The sequence below is a fragment of the Haemaphysalis longicornis genome, unplaced genomic scaffold (genome assembly GCF_048455015.1).
Source record: "Haemaphysalis longicornis isolate Haplotype H1 unplaced genomic scaffold, Haemaphysalis longicornis Haplotype H1 scaffold_10, whole genome shotgun sequence".
Lineage (NCBI taxonomy): Eukaryota > Metazoa > Arthropoda > Arachnida > Ixodida > Ixodidae > Haemaphysalis > Haemaphysalis longicornis.
In genome coordinates, this window is record NW_027526204.1 from 107,038,762 (window position 1) to 107,063,561 (window position 24,800).

A 24,800-nucleotide genomic window follows, 5' to 3' on the forward strand; every position below is an offset into this window, starting at 1 on the left:
GCTCAGCTGCGCAGCGCGTCTAGTCGCTTTGTACGTGAAGTGAAGTTGTCCATAATGTATACTTGACAGAAAGTTTTTAAATACCGTGAAAAAGTGTAAAAATAGTATCGGTAGAGCAAATATGGCCTATTAAACGAAGCTATAACAATCGGAACGCTTTCACAGATCCCTTGACGTGTCGTAAATAGTATATATGTCGAAGTTATAGTTGTTATCGACGGAAATTTTTGCTAAATGAAACACACCTTGGGAAAAACAAAAGCTGCGGCTGATGTTCTGTCCCGGTGTCTTTTTAGTAAAGTGAATGCCTCTCTGACCGTGCGTACATTGCGTCGGGGAATGAACTCTGGGGAGTATTCTTCTTCTCCCAACACCCGCCAAAGACAAAATACGATTCGTCGCGGGTCTTTTCAATAACCATTTGGTATCCGAACGATAGAGGAATACGCATTTCGTCTCCACATAATGTTTTGTAAAACAGGAGGGGAGCTCCCAGCTCTTCAAAGATTAACCGCCCTTTGACTGTTCTTTCCAGTTTTTATCTTTCCCCCTTTGCCCCTACATGGCCCTGTGTCATTAAAACCAATCATCATCATCATCGTCGTCATCATCATCATCACCATCATTTATCCTTTTGTCTTCAGCAACAGAGAAAAGTGTTTCGCACAATCCCCAAGCGTTAGTCAAATCCAGGTGGATATATTCCTCAACAGTAATGAAGCGTGCACGGATTGTAAATGATTCTAAAGTAGTCCAAGCTTCAGCCAGTTTAGGTAACCACTCTCGTCGTTACAGGTAGTAAGTACTGTTTCAGTCATACGGTCAGCGCATCCTTGTAATAACTTCCACAACAGTCACCGCATACGTATAAAGTACGATGTATATGAAGACACCAAATCTGCCTTTAATTTGTTGTAGTAGCCTTGGGTCAGGGCTCTACGCCTTAGGTTCCAAGCGAAGCCGCGATCCGTGGTTATGGCCCTTCCACGAGCCGGGGTTTGGAGAACACTGTTTTAGAGAATGAAAAATTTACCATTCTAAAAAAAAAAAAGCGGAGGGAATCGAGAAAACTAAAACTACGTTCATTTCTTCGCTGAAAGTGCGTCCGATCGGTCGCCAAGCCTGCAAAGACCCAAATCGAAAACGAAGAACCAACCCATGCGACCATTTTTGGCGCAAGGTAAACACGCCTACGAACGATATAAATGCATACCGATGCGGGGTTTCTGAGATGAATGCACAACTATTGTACATACTCTTTCGTAATGATCGATGCGTGTCTTACCTGCAACCGTTCCTTTTTCGCGATTTTCGAGTAACCGTTTTGACGCCACGGAAGCCCGGTTCCACGCATGCGCAGTGTGTCCTCAGATCTTATCAGAGCTTTTCGGTCGACCGACCGGTCTACAGGGAAATGCGACAGTTTTTTGACAGCTTTGGCTTTAAAACAGTCGTTCCCGCCCATCACTTGCTAATACCTTTAAAGACCGGGCGGACCCCTGACAAAAGAAGAAAAGCGGCAATCACTACACGATGTGGCCGGCGGCACACGACAACAGGTCAAGCGAATGAATATGAAAGAGCACTGAGGCCAGATAAAAACAAAACAAAAAACGAGGCACGCGCAGCCGGGACCGTAACGTCCGGTCCGCTCATGAACGGTCGCTCGTGGGTCAAGCACGAATTCTCTTCCCGTTCATAATGAGCCGGATAGCGTCGTTAGAGGTCACGAGCCTCGTCAGGCTTTTACATCACCCGTACCAGGCACCGTACCGGCGCGCGAGTATCAGTGTATACACATCGACCCTGTCCAGAATCCATCTTCCAGGAACTGCGGCTGACATCGCGCGCAATGCGAGGGAGTTAAACGTAGGTCTACAGAACACGTCGAGTGTGTGTATAAGGTGATGTTTCTCCCTGACCGGTCGCGCTTCCTCAAAGGCAATGCCGCATTTATGTGAGCGAAAACCGCCATGACTGATTCTTTGCGGATCTTGGAATGGGCACGAGGCTTCGTTAGGCCTAGCAGGCGCCGGAAGTGCGTCGTTGGAGGCGTGCGCGCGTACGCTAGGAACGCAAATGCAGCCTCGTGGGTTAACCTCCACCCCTGCTTGTTTCCGCCTACCTGTCTCACTGCGTCCGATCGCGTCATCTGTCTGAATGCCTTGCCGGCGTCCATCTTCCTGAATAACCATTTCCGTGTTCTTCTGTTAGTTTGCCTGAGGCACTGTCACACCGTGGCGTGTAGCACCTCTAACTCCCTCCAGGCTGACGCAACGTTTCGCTTTCTTTTTATTGTGAAACCAGGCAGAGTTACTTCGATGGACTTTGACCCCTTCCAGCATCCGCTTCCGCATGTCTGTGTCATCCCAGTGAAAACCAAGGAGTACTGTAACGCGTGTGCCTAAATGTATGTTCATCGAAATAAATTGATGTACAGAGGACCTTTGAAGGCAAAAAAATCAAAGCTCATTTTTAAAAAGAAAGATGGTTAATACTCGAAGCTTTCTCTCATGCCACCTGTACAGTCAAAGTCCAAAATCCAAATTTGGTTGGACCGTGTCAGAATGGCGCAGTCGGATAGACGTTGGCTTCATAACGCGAAGCCACCAGGTTCGATTCCGACCACGGGAAGGGTTTTTGTAGCGCCAGCTACACTGGCCGAGGTTGAGCAGCTTCGCGTGGCTCCTGGAGAGCCGTGCTGCGCATGCGCGAGGAGCAGTGCCGTCTCACGGCGCACAGCTGACGCACCGGAGTTGCCGCCGCCGCGACTGGATTGGATTGGATTGAATTGGATTGCACATCGTTTTAGCAGCAGTAAGCATGATAATCAGCTAATCCTAGACAACCAGGAAACCCAAGAATGACCGGCTCAATCTTAACTCACGCTACGTATATCCTGGCGTAGCCTAGATAAGCCACTGCTATTTTTTTTTCTGGAGGCGTTTGATGTAGCTTTGTGGAATCCCATCGTGTAAGTTGGCATTCCTGCAGTGAGTTTTGGGCGTAAACGTGGATAAAACCAGTGGGGCGAATGACGCCGTCAGTGATGCGACACCTTCGCTTGTCATCATCATCGTTGCTTTGTGGAACCCACTGTGTAAAGTTGACTTTCCTGCAGTGCGTTTTACTTGGACGAACGACGCCATCACTGAGACCAAGAACGCTTCGCTTTAAAAGAAAATTGGTCTTGTATTTGTTCGTTCGCAGCAAATGTCGTCGAAAGACGACAGTCTCATGTCGCACCTGCCGCGTAACAGTCTCCCCTCTTTCCCCTTGCAACGCCCACCTCTCGTCCTGCACACTCTCGTTCCCCCCATGATGAGCGGCAGGTGCGATTCAATTTTTTCCGCATTCGCACTGCTCGCGAGCCATACCGCTTTTGCATTTGGTCGGCTTGAGAAGCTGGTATCGACGTCTTCGGTGTCAGCGTTTTTGTTTGCCCGTACACTTCACGACACCATTTTCAGCGGATTGTTTTATTTTCTGTCAGAAAAAGCAATCCAACATGCATTCTTCATTAAAAGAACGCTAGTATCATCAGATGTGTAATTATAATTTGCTTGAACTAAGATAAAGGTTTCTTGTTCGCTGAAAAGTGCGGACATCTATTAGCCGTGGTTGCAGTTTAAGTAGTTTGTAACAGTCTTTCCTATATATACTTAAATTTTAAGCATTATAACATAAGGTGCTGTTGAATGGACAGACAGACAGACAGACAGACAGACAGACAGACAGACAGACAGACAGACAGACAGACAGACAGACAGACAGACAAAATGTATTTTGTGGATCCGGGATGGATATGAGCATTTTTCTGAGCATGTGGATCTGAGCATCTGAACACTTGAGCAAGGTAGATACGAGTAGAGTCACTAAATTTAGTGACACTAAATCTAACAATATTCGCTGCAATTCTTACTACTTATATCAATGATGAGTAGCGATACTTTCTTTCACTTAAAAATATTCACAAAACATCGCCAAGCATGCTGCAACCAAATGGTTTAAAATGACGCCGAAAAAACCTTCAAACGTCCTCGCAGTTTTGTGCTAGCAGTGTCTATAGCATTTATTTTATCGATTTACTGGATGCAAAAGATGGAGGAAAATTTGGCAAGTATGTCCCGCACAGGAACAGACATCTGTCGCTTTCTTTCGACACTTAGTAACCTTTGTCGCGTTAGGAATTTTCAGGATTACCGTTGCGTAACTTGCTCCTTACTGAAACGCAGGATGCTGCACCAATGTGCGAGCGGCAACCAAGGAAACGTAAAAAGAGAGGCATGCAGATTTTTGAAAAATACCATCCCTTCCCAGAGACAACTGAAAGAAATGCGATAGCTTTGTCACTTGAAAAATGCGTCAAAAGTGCGGCAAAACCATTGGCTAAAAGTGACCCCAACCTTCGCTGAATGTGCGTCAAATCGTTCGTGAAACCTTCGAATGCCCAAATCGCAAACCAAGACCGAACCCATGCGACGATTTTTCGCGCACTAAGTGAACGCATGTACGAACGATCTACACCGATATGTGGTTTACGAGATAAAGTTACTCTGTTGTACTCCTTCTCCATGAGCGATGCGTGTATTGTCTTATCTAAAAGCGCTCCTTTTTCGCGACTTTCAAGCAACCGTTTTTACACGATGAAAGCCCGGGTCCAGGGACGCGTTGTGTGTCCAGAAATTGTATCCGATAATTTAGGTCGACCAACCGGTCTATGGGGAAATGCATTCGTCTTTTGACAGAACGCCATCGGCCTCACTACTTTTAAAAACAGCACACAGAGATTCGAAGTTTGTTGCTTGACAAGGGTAAGATAGCCGACGCGACTTCGGAGAAGATGCAAGGTTGGACGCCAAAACTCCTTAATTAATTACGCGTCAATCATGTAATTAACTCATATAAAACAGGGAGATCGAGTCCTTCGTATGTTCCACTTCCCATTCATTTCTTAGGCTTTGATTTGTGGCTTACTGTTCATGAAAGTGCGAAGCGCAGGTCCGTCGAGCGGTACATGTATTAAAAACCACCCCGTCTTGACCTTACACTTACTACAGAGGTCAGGCGACCAGGAAGTCGCTCAACGACGCACGCGTTCTGCGATCAGTAACGACAACAATAAAAAAGCACAGGACAAACGAAGCGAGGCTTAACAACTCGTCGGTCATTGTCCGGGGAATCAAGCGGCAATCATCGCTGTAGCAACGATTGCGCGCTGCAAACCCTTTCCACGCGATCTTCTCATCTCTATTGGCCTACGTGCACTTGACGTCACGATAAAGCAAACCTCCACACGACATTCTGAGCGAAGGTGCTCAAATTGCGCAGGGCCGGTGATAAAGTATTATTACTCCACTGCTCGCAGTGTACGCAGAGGCTATACGGCTTAGGGGCAACAGAAGGGCGGGGAGAGCACTGCCAGCCAGCTCGGCCGTATACGCGATGGTTTCGGGACAAAAATGTTGCGCAGTGGCGGCGCTTACGCCCCGTTCAACCGCTTGATGACGGTGGAGACGAATAAAGCGATTGCTGTAAAATAACACCACCGAGGCAATGATGACTGAAAGTTGATTCCTCGTTGCTCCTACAAATGTCTAGCACCTTACCCTTTCACACCATTCCTCCTTGCCAGAAAGCCTCGTCACTGAACCGTAAGCTAGACGTAAGATTTGCCTAAGAAACCGGATAAATTTTATAGAGAAGGCAAGCATTGTAAACTGGTGGATGTTTTCTTAAACGGTTCACGTGTATAGGGCAATAAATCTCCAATGTGAGATAAAAGAGAGATGGCCACAGCTGATTGGCGTAATAGTGTCGAGGCTTTCAAGCGCTCGCGCTTTGCGAGAACACGGTTTATTGCTCCCTTGGCGGTTTCGGTGCTCAAAAAACGTGACGGACCACCGTTGCATGCATGCGTGATGGGAATTACAGCTTTCACTTCCAATTTACTAACAGGCCTCACAACTGCACCTTCCAGGTGTAGGCGACCCTGGACTTGAGTATCTGTGGCCTCTTAAATCAAGAACTATTATAGGGAATTGATGTTTAGATAGCCAATTTCACGCCGGTACAAAAACAAGAACATGAAGGTTTGGGAAGAACCTAAGGCCTGCTTTTAAGTCGAACGTGCCGAGAAACGCCTCCAAGAAGTAGGTCGGAGGCGGGCCTTCCGTGCACGGTGTACGGTGTCGGCGTGCGGTCACCTGGGCGGATGTTGCACGGGCAGTCGCTTGTTCTTGTTCGCGGGCAATCGCCGATGCGGCACACGGCGTTTACCTTGTTACGCGGCTGCCCTATTAGAGAGTTACGTGTAAGCGAACGCGCGCCGCAATATCAAAAGGTGGGTACAGAGATTGCTTCTTCACGCGTGCTCGCATGCGTGCACGTGGTGCGCCCGACATGCGACTATACTATGCGGTGGATTTAACTGCCGCGTGACACTAGGGGTCACGACTTTACTGAGATCTACGAGGCTATGCCCTGCGGAATCGCGTTCAAAAAGAAACTCTTGGGGGGAACCTAAACAAGACTAAGTGGGCCGAGCATCTATGGCTGTAGTTGTTCTACTGGACTTATCTTTGAATGCGGGCAAATGTATTCTAGCTGAAAGTTTGGCGATTTGAATTGGAAAATAGTACACTGGGGTGCTTAACACACCGTACCAGCCTTGATATGCTCACAAGGCTTTAACAACATCTGAACACCTTGACACAGAAAAGCTGAGCTCCGAACGAAGTATCAAAGTTTTGTTCTTTCATATGCGTACGTCGTTTCAGTTGAACCACGCTCCGAAACCCGGCGGTAGACGTCAGCTGTTCAGATGGATATATAGAACAGAGACCGCCGTAGCCAAAACTCGGTGCCGGTGGCGTCGACGCAGTTAATATAGCTGACATAGACATAATAGCTACAACACATGCACCACAACAGATACAAATAGAAAGATTTTATAATGATCAAAAACGACAATGCGCTTCTTGGCATAAGAGACAAAAGCCTCCATTGCGGCACCTCCACAACTTCTGGCATTCAGGGGAGGATGTGTACAGTTTATGCTGTTTGTTTACAAACCGTAAGTTGGAGTATATCCGGGTGACCCCTTGTTTCATAAGATCCGCAGCAATAATGACATATTGTGTGTTATCCATAGTCCTTCTGAAATATCAGTGCTTGAAACGGCTATTTCTTGAGATAAGCGCCGTATATTTGGAGATTGTCTAGCTTTCATGCAGCGTTTTTATCAAACAAACCCAGCGCTATCCTGCTTAGCGCAATAAAAGTAAAATAAAACCTACACGAAAAAAATTGGCTGCGTATCTGCTCCTTCCGTTGCAAATGTCGACGAAAGACGATAGTCGACTGGCGCCCCTGGCAAGTAAATGCATCCCTTCTCTTTCCCGGTCACCTCTCATGCTGTTCCTTTTCCGTCTCCTTCCTTCTAAGATAACACGCCAGAGGTTTGCTCAAGTCAAATTATATTTACCGCGCTCCACTGCTCCAAGTCGGGTGCCTCGATGCCAGCGCTGCGTTTATCGAGGCACCCGACTACAACGTTCATAGAACCACGTTGCCCTACTCCAAGAGCGTTCCAAGCGGAACGCGGAACCTATCTAGTGGAACCTTTCGTTGCTGTGGCCGTTTGATTTTTTCGAATTCCGCCAGGTAACGTGGGAAACAGCGGGCGACGGTTTTCTGCAGTTGATGTAGTATTTTATTTGCTGTAAAAAAATACTAGCATCCGTAAATTTCAATGCAGAAACATGACAGATATCACTCACGTATTGATTTCCTGCCTTATATTTGCGTAATCTCTCGTTCTTGTTCAACAATGTTGACAATTATGAACATTAACACCGGACTTCGATGTTTAGATTTGGCTTTGACTATATAAGACTATTGCGGAGCACCTGTTTCCCTTTGTCCGGCTGGCTGAATTGAGTAACAGACAGACAGACAGACAGGCAGACAGACAGACAGACAGACAGACAGACAGACAGACAGACAGACAGACAGACAAACAGACAGACAGACAGACAGACAGACAGACAGACAGACAGATTGGGCTGTGACTATATAAGACTATTGCGCAGCACCTGTTTATTTTTGTCCGGCTGTCTGAATTGAGTAACAGACAGACAGGCAGACAGACAGATTGGGCTGTGACTATATAAGACTATTGCGCAGCACCTGTTTCCCTTTGTCCGGTTGGCTGACTTGAGTAACAGACAGACAGACAGACCAAAATTTTCCCGTTCAAGTAGCCCAAGAAAGACTACCATCTTTAAAACCCCTCCAGGAAGTTCAATTCACCGCCCATAGCCGACAGTGTGGCCAGACGGACGCAGCGTCTAATCGCATTCGAGTCGAAGAGGAAGCACGTACCCGGAGGGAGTAGTAACAAAAGCAGCTGTGCTAGAAAGCGCAGCACGCGGGCTACGCCGGTGTAACTCTTTCTTTCGTCACTGCAACGCGCCCTTTGTGCACTGGCCGGCCGCGGTCTTTGTGGCCGACGTTCCACTTGACCGAACCGCCGCCGCTGGAGATTGATTCATGCGAGAGGGGACGCGGTCAACTCGGTCACCCTTCAACAATGGGCGTCGTCGTATGTCACGCTGACGTCTCAATTCATGCGGTGCGTACACCGGGGCAGTGCAGGACGACGCGAATCGTGGGACGCGTTGAGCGAGATGGCAATCGGGTCGGGGGAACTCGGCAAAAAATAAAAGCCCTTTCGCCTACGCAAACTTAGTCAATCCGAAAGTCAAAAATTCAACTTCTTTGACTGTGTCGGAATGACACTTCATTACGCGAGGGACCGAGGTTTGGTTCCGACAACGAGAAGCGTTTTGTTGTTTCTTTTTGAGCCGCTTGATGTGTATTTTGATCATCATCATCATCAATATCGCCGCTTCATGGAACCCATTGTGTAATGTTTCCTTCAGTGCATTTTGCTCGCACATCGGCGCCATCAGTAAGGCATAAAAAACTTCGCTATAAAAGTGTGTCGGCTGTGCTGTTTCAGCCAGGCAGCATAGTTGATATAGTTGATAGTCAGCGGTCGTCCTGTTTGACCCCTTCTTATGTGGTTTTTTTAAGCGGCGCAGTTTCGCCACAGTGTGCTGCTTGTTAGCGATGTACCGATGACAAGCAAGTGGCCTGTCTTGTCAACAGCGAGCATATGGCACTTTCAGAGCGACAACTTGTGATGCGAGTGACCGTAGAGGCAGTGTCCTCGATTCTGGTTTGCGTGATGCATCAGTGCTTGTAAGGGCGTTGAAATAACGACGAATCACCGGAGATTGGTTTGTGCGAGTGGTGACGCGAAGCATTCGGTTACCCTTCAACAATGGACGTCATCGTATGTCACGCCGACGTCTCAATCGTGCAGTGCGTACACCGGGCAGTGCACGACGCTCGAATCGTGGTACGCGTCGAGCGAGATTGCAATCGTTCGGACGAAGAATGTCGGCAGTGCTGTTCCGTTAGTATACCGATGAGCGTGAGTGTCCGATCTTGTCGACGACAGCTAGCGTGAGGCAACACTGAGAGCGGGAACTTGTCTTGTGAGGGACTAGACAGACAGTGGCCTCGGTTCCGGTTTGCGAAATAGTTAAGCTCGGCTAAGGGGGTTGGAATAACGACAAAAAAAGCAGGGCTACCTGAAAGTTGACGCATACTAGGTCCGCATCATCGTCATAATCATCATCCACATCGTCGTCACTCGGTTCCGGTTTGCGAAATAGTTAAGCTCGGCTAAGGGGGTTGGAATAACGACAAAAAAAGCAGGGCTACCTGAAAGTTGACGCATACTAGGTCCGCATCATCGTCATAATCATCATCCACATCGTCGTCACTCGGTTCCGGTTTGCGAAATAGTTAAGCTCGGCTAAGGGGGTTGGAATAACGACAAAAAAAGCAGGGCTACCTGAAAGTTGACGCATACTAGGTCCGCATCATCGTCATAATCATCATCCACATCGTCGTCACTCGGTTCCGGTTTGCGAAATAGTTAAGCTCGGCTAAGCGGGTTGGAATAACGACAAAAAAGCGGGGCTACCTGACATTTGACGCATACTAGGTCCGCATTATCGTCATAACCATCATCCTCATCGTCGTCATCGTTGTCACCATGGTAACGTAATATTAAGCGTTATCATTATCTGATCGTTTAATCAAGCCATGATCACCCTTATAGTCGTTGTCATCGTCATTAGTATTTTTATGTCCACTACAAGCGTTAGCGTGCACAGAAGTTGGAGGATTCAGCCAAATACTACACCAGAGGGGCAAATCGTGTACTGGTGAGGGGACGTTGTTTGTGTCCCAGAGAACCTTTTCAGTATAACTGCACCTGGCTTGGTGTAGCCTTTTTGGTTTTCAGTGATCTGTACCTGAACAGCATTATGAAGGTACACCGGTGTCCATAAAGACGATAAAACGTGGACCGAGACTCCCTATTGGGCGTTTTAGAGCAGAGGTATTTAATCTTGAGCTTGGTTCGGTGGCGTTCGCCAAAAGTGTTCGCTAAAAAAAAGTAATGCGCCTCGTGAGGAGCGTCCGGCGTCGTCCAGGCTTGCGCGTGGGCCTGCGCCACGAGAGGAGCTCGCAAAAAATACCAAGAAAACAGTTCACGTGCGTCCGCGCCTGAAGCGGGGCGCACAGACGCGGAGTTCGCGTTACAGACACCAGGTTCGCGAAGTCGGTCGCCGCCGGTCCAAGCACTCGCGTAGTCCACTTTGGGAGAAATGTGAAAGAGTGCGGACAATACGTTCGGGGCCTGCCAGTCATGGAGAAATTTCAGCGGCTAGTTCGGAAATTCATGCTAGGTGCAATAGCTATGTCTTCGACGAAGGGAAACGGGCCTCCAGTTCTGTGTACCTCCGGCCTTGCACCACTAGTGCAGGCAGCGCCAATGTTTTTCTTAAAGGGCGAGGTACTCACATTCGATCGCATTCGTTGCACCTTCCTCTCAGCAGGCTGGGAGTTCTTAACTGGGTATGTGCGGTTCAACTAAGTGAACGCTGCTGTCCGTTTTGTAATTGTTCTGTTTGACGCCGCTCGCGACAGCGGGAAACCAACTTTTTTCATTTATATTTGTTTTTTGTTTCATGTTCCTCTCCGCTGTCACCCACGCGAATTTTTAAAGATGTGTGCTTCAAAGTTATTTAGTAGACGCCGAGCCTACGTGAATTTTGGCTTAAAAGCACGCTGAAATGTTTGCTCATGAACTTGCGCTTTGCCATAAATCTGCCCAAGGCTCCCCGTGTCCATATAGCAGCCTTTACGGGGACGATCCAAGCCACCACTTCCAGGCGTTTGGACAGGGTTTAACAGCGAAGCTGTTTAGGAAGTCGTTATTTTTCGTGTCCGGGGTTAAAAATTGCAAGAAAATGCCGAGTGCTCGTTTGTGCGTGCCTCGTGGTGTCTGCCCAGCGTCCCCGACGCATGTTTGTCAAGCCAAGCATGCCGACTTAGGGAGACTGGCCAAGATTGTCACACACAAAAAAAAACTTCAGCGTTCACCGTAATCGTGGCAACACTTACTCGGAACGAGAAAGACATGGTATAGCTGAAGCCCCTCCTAGGTGATGTCCAATGATTATCCCTTCCAAAAAAAAAAGAGGAAAGTTACACTTTTAGCAACAACGTTGGAGTAAAGGTCGTTGCGGTAGGGAAGATGTAGCAAATCGGCTGCCATCGTGGATTTAAACCGTCGTGATGGTCGTGAAGGTTGCGTACAGCTTCGCTACCTTCAAGTCTTACGCGTTAGTGTGGGCCTCCTTCCTTTTTTCGTCTTCAGGCTTGGTATTATGGAAAAGCACATGAAGTACGCGACTGGTTCTTCAGGAAAAAAAAACGCGGATGAATACTCAGTACGAACCCCTCCGACACACACCCATGTGTATTTTGAAACCGCGAATGGCGACTTGAGAAATCTTGCCGCAACAAAGATACATTTTGTTGTGATTTTTTTATGAACAAGTATATATGGAAGATTATAAGTAGGGTAGACTTTTGGGTCAAAAAGACAAAGTTGAGTCTGTCTGTCTGTCTGTCTGTCTGTCTGTCCGTCCATCCGTCTGTCCGTGCGTCCGTCCGTCCGAGCGTCCGTCGGTTCGAATGTGTCAGTTCTCTTACTCCCAACCGTATCCTCATAGTCACTCATGTATCCTCACCCGCTTATCTATAAGAGGCGGAAGGCAGCTTACCGTTCTGTTACATTGTGTCAAAACAGCGTAAATCAGTCGCATGAGAGGCAGGAAATTACACAGACAGGGACCAATCTTTTCCGTCCGCCCTACATCTGTTGGCTCTCATGCAGCGCACGTAGGAGCCCAACTGGCCCACTTCCTTGTCCCCCTGGATGACTTTATAACCAACCATTACCTGGGTGCTCACGGTAGCAAAAATGAACAACCCTTTCTCGCCGCTCCTTGAGCACACTAGGATACCACTGTGTTACTGTTACTTTATTCCGGCAGATGAAGCCGAGTGTGTTATAAGGAGAGCGTGTTGGGAATAAGCGCGAAAAACGACGACACGTAGAAAGGAATACAGGACGACGCGTCGTCTACGTGTCGTCGTTTTTCGCGCTTTTTCCCAAGATGTATCACCAACTCGCCAAACATTCAATTGTGTTAAGGAAAGTGCCTTGATGGACGCTTAACGTACGGGCACTTGACTACACGTTGCGTTGCCCTGGCCTAGTTGGAATGGATAAGTACTCTTAATGAAGGCGCAAGTACGCAGATTCGACGCCGCAACCCAGCATTATGAACAATTGGGGCAGGGGTCGCAAGGATTAGGTCAGTCGGCAACCACAGAGCGTACGCCTATAACCAACCAGAGCGGTAGTGGATTGCAGCGATTACAGCCATTAGAGCACTGGTTGTGACTGTTAGAACAATGTCATAGCTTACCGCGTAAGCGGCAGCTGTGAACCAAGCTCTTGTAGTTGCGTTGTGTCATGGCTGCAAAGCGCACTTTGACCGGAGTGCGCATGAACGGGGAAATTTGTTTTGTTTTGCGTTTCATTTGATTTCGTTTGGCCGAGAAAAATAATCGATGAGACATCATGATGACCTATCTCGCTGGTTATTAAGTGTGTTATTTGAAGACTAATGACTTAATCTTCGTGCAACCAAACGATGCATTGATTCATTGAAAAACCAAGCAATGACAGATGAATGAATGGATTTATTTGTTTGGATGGGTGGATGGATGGATGAACGGATTTTAAAAAATGAATAATTCCGTCCTGAACTGCAAACGCTTCTATGTAAGAAAAAACCACAAAACGGTCTTGCATCGCTTTTTATTCAGTTGTAAAGTAACGCACGCCTTTTGTGTTCATACATGTCTATAGACACATCCACTGTAACATGCTAAAAAGAAACTGGAAGTCTCTCCACGGTAACAGAGTGTATACGAAGTTCTGCGCTTCACAATGGCGCGAACCATCGCCAGGGTGTATATAAAGTACGTTAAACACACAGCAAAAGCGCCCAGCAGCCGCTTTTAATGCAGCGGGATCCCCCCCACCACCCCACTTTCAACGTAAGCAGTCACCCCACTACTAGCTACGCACATACCGGTAACTCCCACGCCCTCGCAGCCCTTAGCAACCTGCGCTACACCGGTAGCTCACACGGACGCCGAGCCGACCGAACACCAAACCGGCAGCCGTCGTGTCAGGTATTCGTGCTCTGCGTGCAGAGATGATAGAGGCGCGAAAAGATGTGCTTCGTGTGCCGGTCACATCAGCGGCGGCTTTCACGCCTACCGCGCGTTGGAATTATGTTTCCATCACCCACAACCGCTTATCCTTTTCCTCACCCTAGCAGCTATTCCCTCTTCTTGCCTTGGAAGAGAGAAGACACAATGTACCCGTTCCCTCCTCCTCCTCCACCTCCTCCTCCTCCTCCTCTCATTCGAGACAACACCGCGGAATTGGGATGATTGCCTCTTCCTCCGCCTTTGTAGCGCTGCGGTTCCGCTCTCCGCTGCTGCCGCTTTCGTGGTTCCATACCGTGGCGAAGAATGTGGAAGGCGGAAGGTTTCAAGAGCGTCGGCTTTCATGGGCGAGAATAGATCGTCTGAGGAAAGAAACAGCGGCAGCTATTATGTACGGATGGGATACCACCACATCCGAGCTTTCTTTGTTAGAGCAAAGAGCTGAGAGCTTGTGGAGTGATAGCGAAGGGGGAGCGGTTGCCCCCCTTTTGAGCGGTTTTATGAGTCCGTTCTCTCTAAAACCGCATTCGAAGAATGCGGAACTGCACAAAAACATCCGCGACTTACTGCCCTGCGTAGTTTGTTTCCCGCTTCGAGGTAACACCCATTCAGATAAGAAGGTTGCGGCAAAACGCTCAAACAGCACCGAAGCATTGTAAAAACGTTGAGTGACTTCGACTTATTCGGCTTAGCTTTTGTGTGCCACGAGGTTGGAGTTGCCAGTAATGCTTTGTTGTATGAAAAAACGCACAACGATGCAATGTAAGGGCTTCGTTGCCGTGCCATTTTTTAGGGCGCTTGCCAAATTCCATAGGTCGGAAAAAATGAAGAAAAAACTCAATGCGTTTTTTTTCCTCCACGCTTTACTCAATCAAGCTCACACTCAAGAAGCTCGCCTGTACTCAAAATCACTCGTACTCCCTCTTCATATTCATTCGCAGTCGTACTCACCTGTACTCAAACTCACTAGTACTGTACCCGCGAGTACAGGTACTCCCATCTGTACTCACTCAATATCGTACTCAATTTTACTCACTCATCATCGTACTCACTGGCGAGTTTGGGTACAGATGGGTGCAAATGAGCACCGTCACGACGATTGCGCAGGCCTGTGCGCACTTCATCCTTCGAGCACGCATACAAGAAAAACGTGTGCGGACTCAACCGAGCCAAGACACCGGTAACAGTCCTCGGTCTTCCGGAATAAGAGAACCACCCACTCCTCCTCACTTTCTTTCTCCCCCTTTACCCCGTTCATATTTAATAAACGTTTTACGAACACTCGAGCGAACCTCAGCGTGTAACATGGCACTCAGCTGGATAGCTGTGGTTGAGCGCGATTGTTTAAAAACAGACTTCGCACCCGCCGCGGTGGCTCAGTGGCTAAGGCGTTGCGCTGCTGAGCACGAGGTCGCGGGTTCGATTCCCGGCCGCAGCGGCCGCTTTTCTGATGGAGGCGAAAAGCAAAAACGCCCGTGTGTACGAGATTTCGGCGCACGATAAAGATCCCCAGGTGGTCCAAATTAATCCGGAGCCCTCCACTACGGCGCACCTCATCGCCTGCGTTGCGTCGGCGCGTTAAACCCCACAATCAATCAAAAACAGACTTTGCGGATGGGCGAGAATCGTTGATAACACTCAACTTTCCCGAGTAATTTCCGGTTGTTACTCCCCTGATACCTGACGTGGTGTACAGAGGGGTGCTGCGGGGTAGTTAGTGTAAGATAGGTCGTGCCCTGTGCCTAACGTTGCTTCAGGAGCGTAGCCCGAGGGTGGGGGGCACCCGAAATGTTTCGTACCAGGTTCGCATGCGGTTGAAGTCGTCTGAAGAACCCCCGCCTGAAGTCGCCTGCTGGCGCGGAACACTAAGTTTTAAAGACATGCTCATTCATCCAAAAATGAAAACAAACGTCTGAACCCTGTGGCCATTCCAGATGCTGTATGTACATGTAAACATACACAGCAGGGCGACGCGCGGACGTCGCGCCGCTCCGCATAGCTTCTGCTGGATTTCGCGCCGAAGGCGCAGAACTACGCCGGGAACTCAACGCGAGTCAATCGAGGCGGTCGTGTTGTTTTGCTGGCGGAACAGCACGGCCGCAAAAGGGCAACACAGCAGGAAAAGCCTTATATGGACATACATGTGGTCTGTATTTAAGCATTATATTTTGTAATTGATTGTCTTTACTATGGTACAAAGTGTAATAAAATTACAGAACATGTGACTGTATCTCGGTACATCGACTACCAACCCTTGATATGTTTATTTGCCTACCGACATCGCCTTTCACTGAATACTGCAGTTCAGTAAAATCTGCCTTATGAAAAACATTGCTTTCTCCCGATCTCGTGTCGCCTCCACTTCACCAAAGCTGTTCAGTTCTCTTTATTGCGGAGCTTTTTGCTTCTCTTGACATTATTTCATTGATTTCTCGGCCACCTTCCTAGTTAGAATCATCATTCTGTATTTGCCTGAGCGCAGTTTTACTGAAATCATATCTGTTCGGCCAAACAACTAGAAATAGAATGAAATTTAAGAAAAGTGTAACAGGTCAACACTCAACTCCAGTGCAATAATGTTCTCGAGAGTGAATTGCTGGGCTAGTTGGTTCATAATGTTCAGAAAATGGGAAACCAGCGAGCAGAACGCAGGACGTGTGTGTGCCTCCTCCTCTTGTCCTGTGTTCTGCTCGCTGGTTTCCCATTTTCTGAACAAATAATGTTCTCCGCTAAGTGTACTACTTAGTGACGTTAGCAGTACGGAAAATAACAAAAATGTGGTTGATGCCTCGTTCATAGGAACCGGTAAAACACGAAAGTCAAATGTGCCTTCACAGGAGCATTTAAAAGTACATTGTGCATCCATATTAACTTGCACGTCGCTATTTATATTACGTCGGTATGGCACCGTTAGACGCATCAACGTTGGACACTGGATTGCACGCGCCAAACATGGCGTAAATCCGACTGAAATCACAGTCCCTGCAAGAACAAAACCGAACCGAAACCGAAACCGAAACCGAAATCGAATGCAGTAGGTGAGAGAGGGTGCCTCAATTCACCCGCGTCCCGCGTACACGAAGACGCTGGCGTCGAGGTGCCAACTGTCGGCGCTCATCAGCGTCATGATGAACTACTTCGCTTCGCCTCTCCTAGACGACAGCACCATCTGAATGAATAATGTAGTGGGACAGGTATAAGGCGTGTTCGTAGGCCTACTTGCGCTTGTATTCATAGCGCAGTGGGCGTAGCGCTGTGTACTTCCCGCTGCGGCGGGAGAGTTCGTGGCTCGAATCCGGGCGGAGCCGCGCCAATGGAACATTTTTTTTGGCGTTTTCGTGACGGATATGACGCCGGTGAGACCTTCGTGTACCCGGGCGTAAAACACTTTCGTGTAAGAAGGCGATTAAAGACAAAGACGCATGTTTGCTTGCTTCAGCGCCATATTACGGCCGTTTACTCCCGTTTATCAAGCCTAACGCAAATGAAAACAACTCTTTCTCTCGAATCACAGACACTGCGCAGGAAGATATCGCGCACCTGCCTTATCTTTAATATCTATATTTTGCCCGCCGCCCTTAAAAATGCTCTTATGTCACCCCCCCCCCCCCTCATTTTTCATTGTGCATAGATCGTTCTTGCAAAGTTAGTATCCCGAAATGTCACACTGTATCATATTCAAATTCGTTTATTCCTATAACTACATCGGAGTGGAATCGCCTGCCCCGGTTCTTAGTGCTAACGAACAACATCGACCAGTTTAGGAAAAAAGTGCCTGAGTACTCCACTTCTGTCTAGCTTGTGACCTTTTTTTGCCACAGTGTTTATTTTCCTTCCAATGTGTTATGTCCATTTGCATGCAGTTGTTCATGTTAGTTTTCTCAGTTTTCTATGCTAGAGGCAATACCTGTGTAGATTTGTGTTAAGTGTTTGTATGCATCTGCGCACAGCTGCATACGTATAGGTTTAGTGTTTTTGTATATTGCTTCCTATGTATACAATGTTTGTACAACTTCAACATCTTTGAACATCCAGATGTGCCACTCCCCTCAATAATGCCCTCTGGGCCATGAGAGTACCTGAAAAAAAAAAATATTATACAAATGTGCTGCAGGTACTGTCGAGTGGGATTTGAAGGTTATTGCGTAAGCGCAACTCGTTCAAATGAACCATACGAAACTCCAGCTTTAGCTGATCTTCTCTGCAAATTTCGTTATCGTCGGCGTAGATAAAAGGCAACAAAATCTGTATTTGATCACAACAAATGTAAACCTTAAAGCAGAAAGGGTGGCACGTTGGTGGGGTGGAGGGGGCATTGTTGTAGCCTGGAACAGCCAACGAGGGAGTGTAGTGTGCGCAACCTTACTTTTCATGGTTCCGAAATTAACCGGCAGGCCACTGGCGCGTTTGACCGGTCGATGCTCCTGCGATAACCTTCATATCGTGCTTTTCAGTACTTCATATATAGATCTATAAAAAAATTACTCGTTCCTTTCCTAAAGGAAAAAGTAAAGCACGTGAATCTTGATGGTAAACACGCAATACGCAACGACAACTGAGGCCTTCGTCGCTTGTTGGCCTGCACTTCGATCTAATGAAATTCGTGGTCTGCACGCCGCTCACGACCACGCTCACGACTACGTTCACGAGCACACTCCCCATTACGCTCACGAGCGCGTGCTAGCGTGACCGCCTTAATCTTCGGTCGAGTGAATCATCCGTGGCCTACCCATCGACCTCCAAACGTAAATTCATGTTCTAGTAGTAGCACTATTACTACTACTACTACTACTACTACTACTACTACTACTACTACTACTACTACTACTACTACTACTACTACTACTACTACTACTACTTCGTAATAATAATAATAATAAATCAATCAATCAGTCATGCTTATTTCCGTGTCCAGAAGCAGCCAAAGGCCTTAGTGCTGGCGCACGGATAGTTACATAAAAACAAAATACAAGAAAAATATTGCAAGAAACAAACAATCGACGAGACACACACTGAGGGAACTAGAGAAAATGACATAAATAAGACACAGGTGGAGTGAAATGTGGGTACAGGTAAAAAAAAGACGGCTTTGTGGCTCTGTTTTTTTAAAGACCGCACAGCAAGCAGAGCAGTGAAGTTTGACAGTAATACGACAAAAGCAATGGCAGAGTATAGAGATAAATAATAAGACGAACAAATCACAGGAAACAGTTTAAAAAATAAGCAACTATCAGTTGGTTAAAACAGAACCTCGGAGAAACTGTATTCTAGCAATCGAGAAAAAAAAAAAAGACGACAGAGGCATCACAGATGTTTAACATACTGTATTGAACAGTGCAGTACGGCAAATTTTAATAATAATAATAATAATAATAATAATAATAATAATAATAATAATAATAATAATAATCAATCAATCAATCAATCAATCAATCAATCAATGTTTATTATAGTGCCCAGGAACAGCGGAGGCCTTCGTGCTGGAGCACTCAGAGGGGAAAATGCAGCACTGTAGTACATCAACAATTTGCTAATAAACACTCAGTGAGCAAAAAAAAAAAAAAAAGACAGAAAGACTTGCAAAAAACGGCAAAGAAGATAAGTAATAAAATAGTGCAATCCAACCGACTTTACACAATTAAGTCATGCTGGCGCACAGAAAAGGTATAAGACAGCAATGAAATGCATCAACAGCTGGCAAAAGAACAGTGAGCGAGCAAAAAATATGAAGAAACTACAACTTCAAAGAAGAATAAAAATACCATAGTGTAATTTTAGGCAACATTACACAATCAATAGAAACTGTAATGTCTGGTCAATTGCAAGAAGACATCTTACAATAAGCGTAACTATACGGAAGGGTGAGTGAAAAGAAGAAAGTTTTTACAAGATTCGGGAAGCGTACATTTTCAGTTTCAAATGGACGCATGAAGTGAATATAGCAACTTTTAATGATAAAAGCGGCAGAAAAAGAAAAATTCTACGATAATTACAGTCGCAGTATAAGCACAATACACGAATAACAGGAACAAGAACAAGCTCGGTGAAGTCAATGCACACGTCAGGACGACAAGTGAAGAAAGAGCACTGCCAAGATGAACCTAGTGTGTCAGAGCTGACAACCCGGCCAAAAACTCCCGAAGAGGACGCTGAAAGATATCGAGCTTCTCGGAGTGAACATTATGCAGATGCTGCATCCTTTGAAGAGGAGAACGTGTGCTGAGAGCTCCAGCTGCTTTAAAAGGGTGGGCGAGCCTTGTAGTTTTTTGTGGAACGCGAAAACTGATTGATTCAAGTAGTTCCGGGCATAAAATAATACCATGAAGCAATTTGTACATGAAAAGAAGGTCTGAGTGGGTCCGCCGGGAACTTAGAGAAACCGTTATAGGGATAGGCTCCGAAGGAAAACGATGCCTAAATATTGATGAAAATTTGGTTTGTACACGCTCTATACGTTGACAGTTGGAACTACAGGTTCCATTCCAAACGACAGAAGCATATTCTAGTTGCGGAATACAAAGCGTTTTGAATAGTTTTAGGAATGAAGAAGGAAACCGGAATTCTCGAGAAAACCTGCAAATAGCCCCAAGAGAGCGTAGCGCCCGCCTAGTAAGTTGAGTGACATGAGGTGAGAAAGTTAAGGCACTGTCGAAAAGCACACCGAGGTCTCTGATCTCTTCAACTCTAGACAAGTAACCGCCGTTAATACTGTAGCAAAATAAAGTGCGGTTCGTTTTCCTGCTATAAGACATGACCTTTGTTTTTGTAGAGTTAAGATTTAATCTATTGTCTGAGCACCACTTGGAAAATGAGGATATATCTTGCTCCAGGGCAATGCAGTCATTAATGGACTCAATCCGTCTGAATATTTTAATGTCGTCAGCGTAAAGAAGGAAAGAAGACATCTTAATTGCGGCTGACACATCATTCACAAAAATGGAGAACAAGAGAGGCCCCAACACGGAGCCTTGAGGCACACCGCTTGTTGATCTGTACAGAGCAGACGTCTGCCCGTTAACGCTAACGAAACTGAACCGGTTCTCTAGATAACTACCCAACAATGCCACGAGTGGTGTATCAATTCCTACCTGTAAAAGCTTTTTAAGTAACAGCGTGTGGCAAACAACGTCAAATGCTTTGCTCAGATCACAGTAGACAACGTCGAGCTGGCCCCTCTCAGAAATGGCTGCCGAGGCCTGCTCCATGAAGCAGGAGAGATTAGTCGTTGTCGACCTTCCTGATATAAAGCCGTGCTGTTTACTTACAAGAAGATTCTGTACAGAACTTGACAGTAATTTGTACAGCGCTGTCTCAAACAGCTTGGAACAAGCCCAAAGGAGAGAAATTGCTCTGTAGTTTGTTGCATCCGATTTGGAGCCTGATTTGAAAATAGGACGCACTCGAGAAATTTTCCACGCGAGAGGAAACACGTTTGTTTTTAGACACTGGTTAAATATCACCGTCAAAACAGGTACAAAAATGCTGCCGTATGTTTTGAGAATAGCTGGAGGTATTCCGTCAGCTCCGCACGACAATGACGGTTTCATGCGCTTTAGGCTCTCCAAAACCAACTGCTCGTCCAAAAGCACTAAGCTAGAGCCCTGCACGCGATTTAACAATATGTTCATTTCAGAGACGTCACGCTGGCCGCATGTGGCACTGAAGTGCTGAGCAAAGTGGTTGGCGACATTATGAACTTCTTCCCCAGAGGAATCTACAAGATTGATAAGATCATGTGAGTTGTTCTTACGGGACCGGATGTATCTCCAAAATGTTTCAGGCTGAGAATTCGCACTACTCTCTACAGAATCGAGATAGGAGCGCTGGTCCCGCTCATAAAGGTTTTTACATAATTTACGGTAAGAGCAGAAGTTCTGTTTCCATTCGTCACTCCCGGTTTTCTTATACTTTCTGTGGCAGCGGTCTTTTAATTTAAGAGTCGTACGAAGTTCTTTCGAAAACCAATGTGGGTGCTTGGAGTGGTTTGGTTTATACTTGGGAATAAATTGGTCCATACCGCTTTTGACGATTTCGGTGAACCGTTCGACCTGTGCATTGCAATCAGGGAGTTCTTGAATTTCTGACCAATCAAACGAAGAAAAAAAGCTATACAAGCCAATGTAATCCCCACGTGCATAACAGAAGGGAGAGAGTTCATTATACTTTAGTGAGGTACCACAATGCCGAATCGAAACGGGAGCCGAAACTGAAAATGGAGGATGAAGCTTGTCGGGTTTGACAAGAGAGATATCCACCATTGATACTCGCGCGTTCTGAATGTTTGAGAAGCAGAGGTCTAAGATATTTTCGGAGCAGTTTTTGATGTTATTCAGTTGTGTCATGGATGTGAAATCTAGGAAGTCTAAAACAATGCGAGATTTTTGCTGTACGTAATAATTGTAATGCTGGTTAGTTAGACTGTCCCATTGTACACCAGGTGCATTGAAATCCCCCAGAATGATAAACTGGTGATTTTGGTGTGAAGCGCAAACTTCTTCTACAGAAGTAAGTAGCTCATTGAACGAAGAAATAGGAACATCGGGGGGAATATAAAACGCCCCTATTAAGAGCCTCTCGCCCCCAGTCAGTCGGATGTCCAGCCAGACACACTCATTGTCGCCCTCAAGGTCTTGTCGCCTCTTACACTGAAGACCACAATCGACCGCAACTAATACGCCCCCTCCCTTTTGTTTAGCCCCAGTAAAATTCCTATCTTTGCGGAAAACTTGGTAATTTGGAGGGAAATAATCATTTGAGCTAATGTCGCTACAGAGCCAGGATTCAGAAATTACAATAATTGGAAAATTTGAGGAAAGTACATTAGCGAAAAATTCGGGCGCTTTAGTGCGAAGGCCGCGCGCATTTTGATAGTAAATGTCCACCCTATTGTTAGTTTTTTTCATCGTGTGGGACATCAGTGGAACAGAACATTTCGGCATGCAGCTTTCCGCGGAAAGGTTTGAAAAGGCAGCCCTTCGGCCAGAACAAAGGATCGCTCAAACGCTCGAAGGAGTCCTCATCGACCGTAACGCAGAAGGAAGAATATGAACTGTACTTGGTCTTCAGCCGCTGACAAGCCAGAGGTATGACATGTACCGTCGAAAGATGCTCCGTCAGTTGGGCTGAAGTGGTGGACGGTGACAGTTTAGACACAAAGATGTGTCTCGGACGCTTAGATGGACGAACGACGGAGATGCTACACGCATCTGAAGCACCCACACACACTGCACTCCCTCTGCGTTTGTTTGACTGAGCCGAGTCATTGGAAGGTGGCTTGCCGGATGCGTCATTTAACAAAAGGCAAGCCTCGGAAGGGGCTGGGGTCAGCTGCTCGTTCGCTGAAAGCGTAGACGCTGCGTTCATCTTCGCCACAACAGTGGCAAAGGATGAAAGGTCCACTCGCTGCGTGGAAGGGGTCGCCGTCGTCACGTTGAGCTCAGGTGTCGAAGGGGGGGCAGGCAGCTCGGGAGGCAAGGGACCGGCCCGCGGTAACCGCGGGAGCCGCTCCCCTCGAAGGCTGCGAACCTCCGCCCGCAGAGAAGCAATTATGCCTGAGTGCTGGGCGAAAGCACGCGCGTTCTCCCTGCTCAGGCGGTCGTTGGCCTCTCGTAGCTTTGCCACCTCGTCCGTCAGGAATGAAAGGCCCTCGAGAGCGTGGAGCAGCATTTCACGGATGTCGGTCGCGTCCCCTCCAAGGTCGCCTGGTCGAGGAGCGCTGTTCCGAGGATCGGGTGGCTGCGTGGCCGGCAGGCTCTCGTGTACGGAATCGTCACTAGGCCTACTCACCACCTCCGACGCCGAACACAGGCACAGATTACACTGGAAGGGCCTCTCACCAGTCTTCACAGCTTGCAGCTCCATGTCGGGCAGCTGAATACATTTGGAGTGCGCACGTTTTTTGCACGATGTGCATCGAAAATTCTCCTGTCTGCCGTAAAAAACAGCGGAGCACAGCACGCAGACATCTGTGCTGGGCGCCATCTTGGCACAATCTTGGCACAATAATAATAATATAAGTCCCTTAAGGTGGGCTTTACTGTTGGTGTTTTAACATACACACAGTGCACGTTCAAGTCAGCTGTTTGAAGCTTCGCTTGAAAAACAACGCGATCGCGAAGAAGCCTTATCTTTTTATCGGGTGCCCCCCTTTGCCGGAAAATATTCCTGGCTACGCCACTGGTTTTCTCGCGGCAGTATTTGTCACTGTTACCCTTTCCCCAGTAAAGACACAATCAAAAACCATCGCGACTATCGGAAATCGAAACCGCGGCCTCGTGTCGACCTATACCATTGAGACTGTGAGTGCCCGATTTCCCTCAGACCGTGTCTTCGTACTCTGCGTATATCATTAGGCGTACGGATGGCCTCTTTGCACTGACTACATTGTACATCCATCGTGCTATCTTTACGACAACACTGCGAAGGTAATAGTCGAGCCCTTATCTCTAATAAGCGTATCATGCTACGTTCAGACTACCGACGCAACCGCCATATCGTGAGCTATGGACATAAAAAACGGCGTTTCATGCATCGGTTTGTTGAGACGTGAAATGACGTCATTATTTAAAGATATTACGACAGTTGCGACCACAGTCTGAATCTGGCCTCACCAACCATAACCGTTTGCAAACCCAGCCTCCTGCCTCGTGACCCACTCGTGGAGCTTCGACCTCCGGATCGGCGATGCATTGCCGGCTGCTGTTGGCGGCGTTCACCGCGCTGTGGCTCTCGACCCTCCTGAGTCCCGACTGCGCAGACGCGGGCAACATCTTCTCCTCGGTGTCCCAAATGAACGACCTAGTGTCGCTCGAGAGGAGGCTAGTGTACAAGGTGGGCGACTTCCTGCACCGCATGGAGACCAAGCTGGGATACCTGCGCAGGTGAGCTCACGTACTCTAGAGCGATGTAGCAGAGCGGAAAACCGGCGCACCTGTGCATGTTTCCAAACAGTTACTGCCTTTCTGGGCATGCGCAGTTGGGTTGTTTGCTTCCGTGTACCGTACCGGGACGCGTGTTTCCAAACGCTTCGCTGCACAGAGCACCCACGTGACATGTGTGCTGTC

General features: G+C 47.3%; 1 protein-coding gene across 1 annotated transcript in view; it reads left to right on the plus strand.

The window, feature by feature from the left end:
* Positions 1–24,800, plus strand: part of LOC144159065 (prolyl 4-hydroxylase subunit alpha-2-like) — a 79,413-nt gene that overhangs the window by 15,105 nt on the left and 39,508 nt on the right. The window contains exon 2 of the mRNA XM_077690325.1: positions 24,373–24,617. Coding sequence (XP_077546451.1) covers positions 24,421–24,617 — 197 coding nt within the window. The 5' untranslated portion in view covers positions 24,373–24,420. The remainder of the gene's footprint in view (positions 1–24,372; positions 24,618–24,800) is intronic.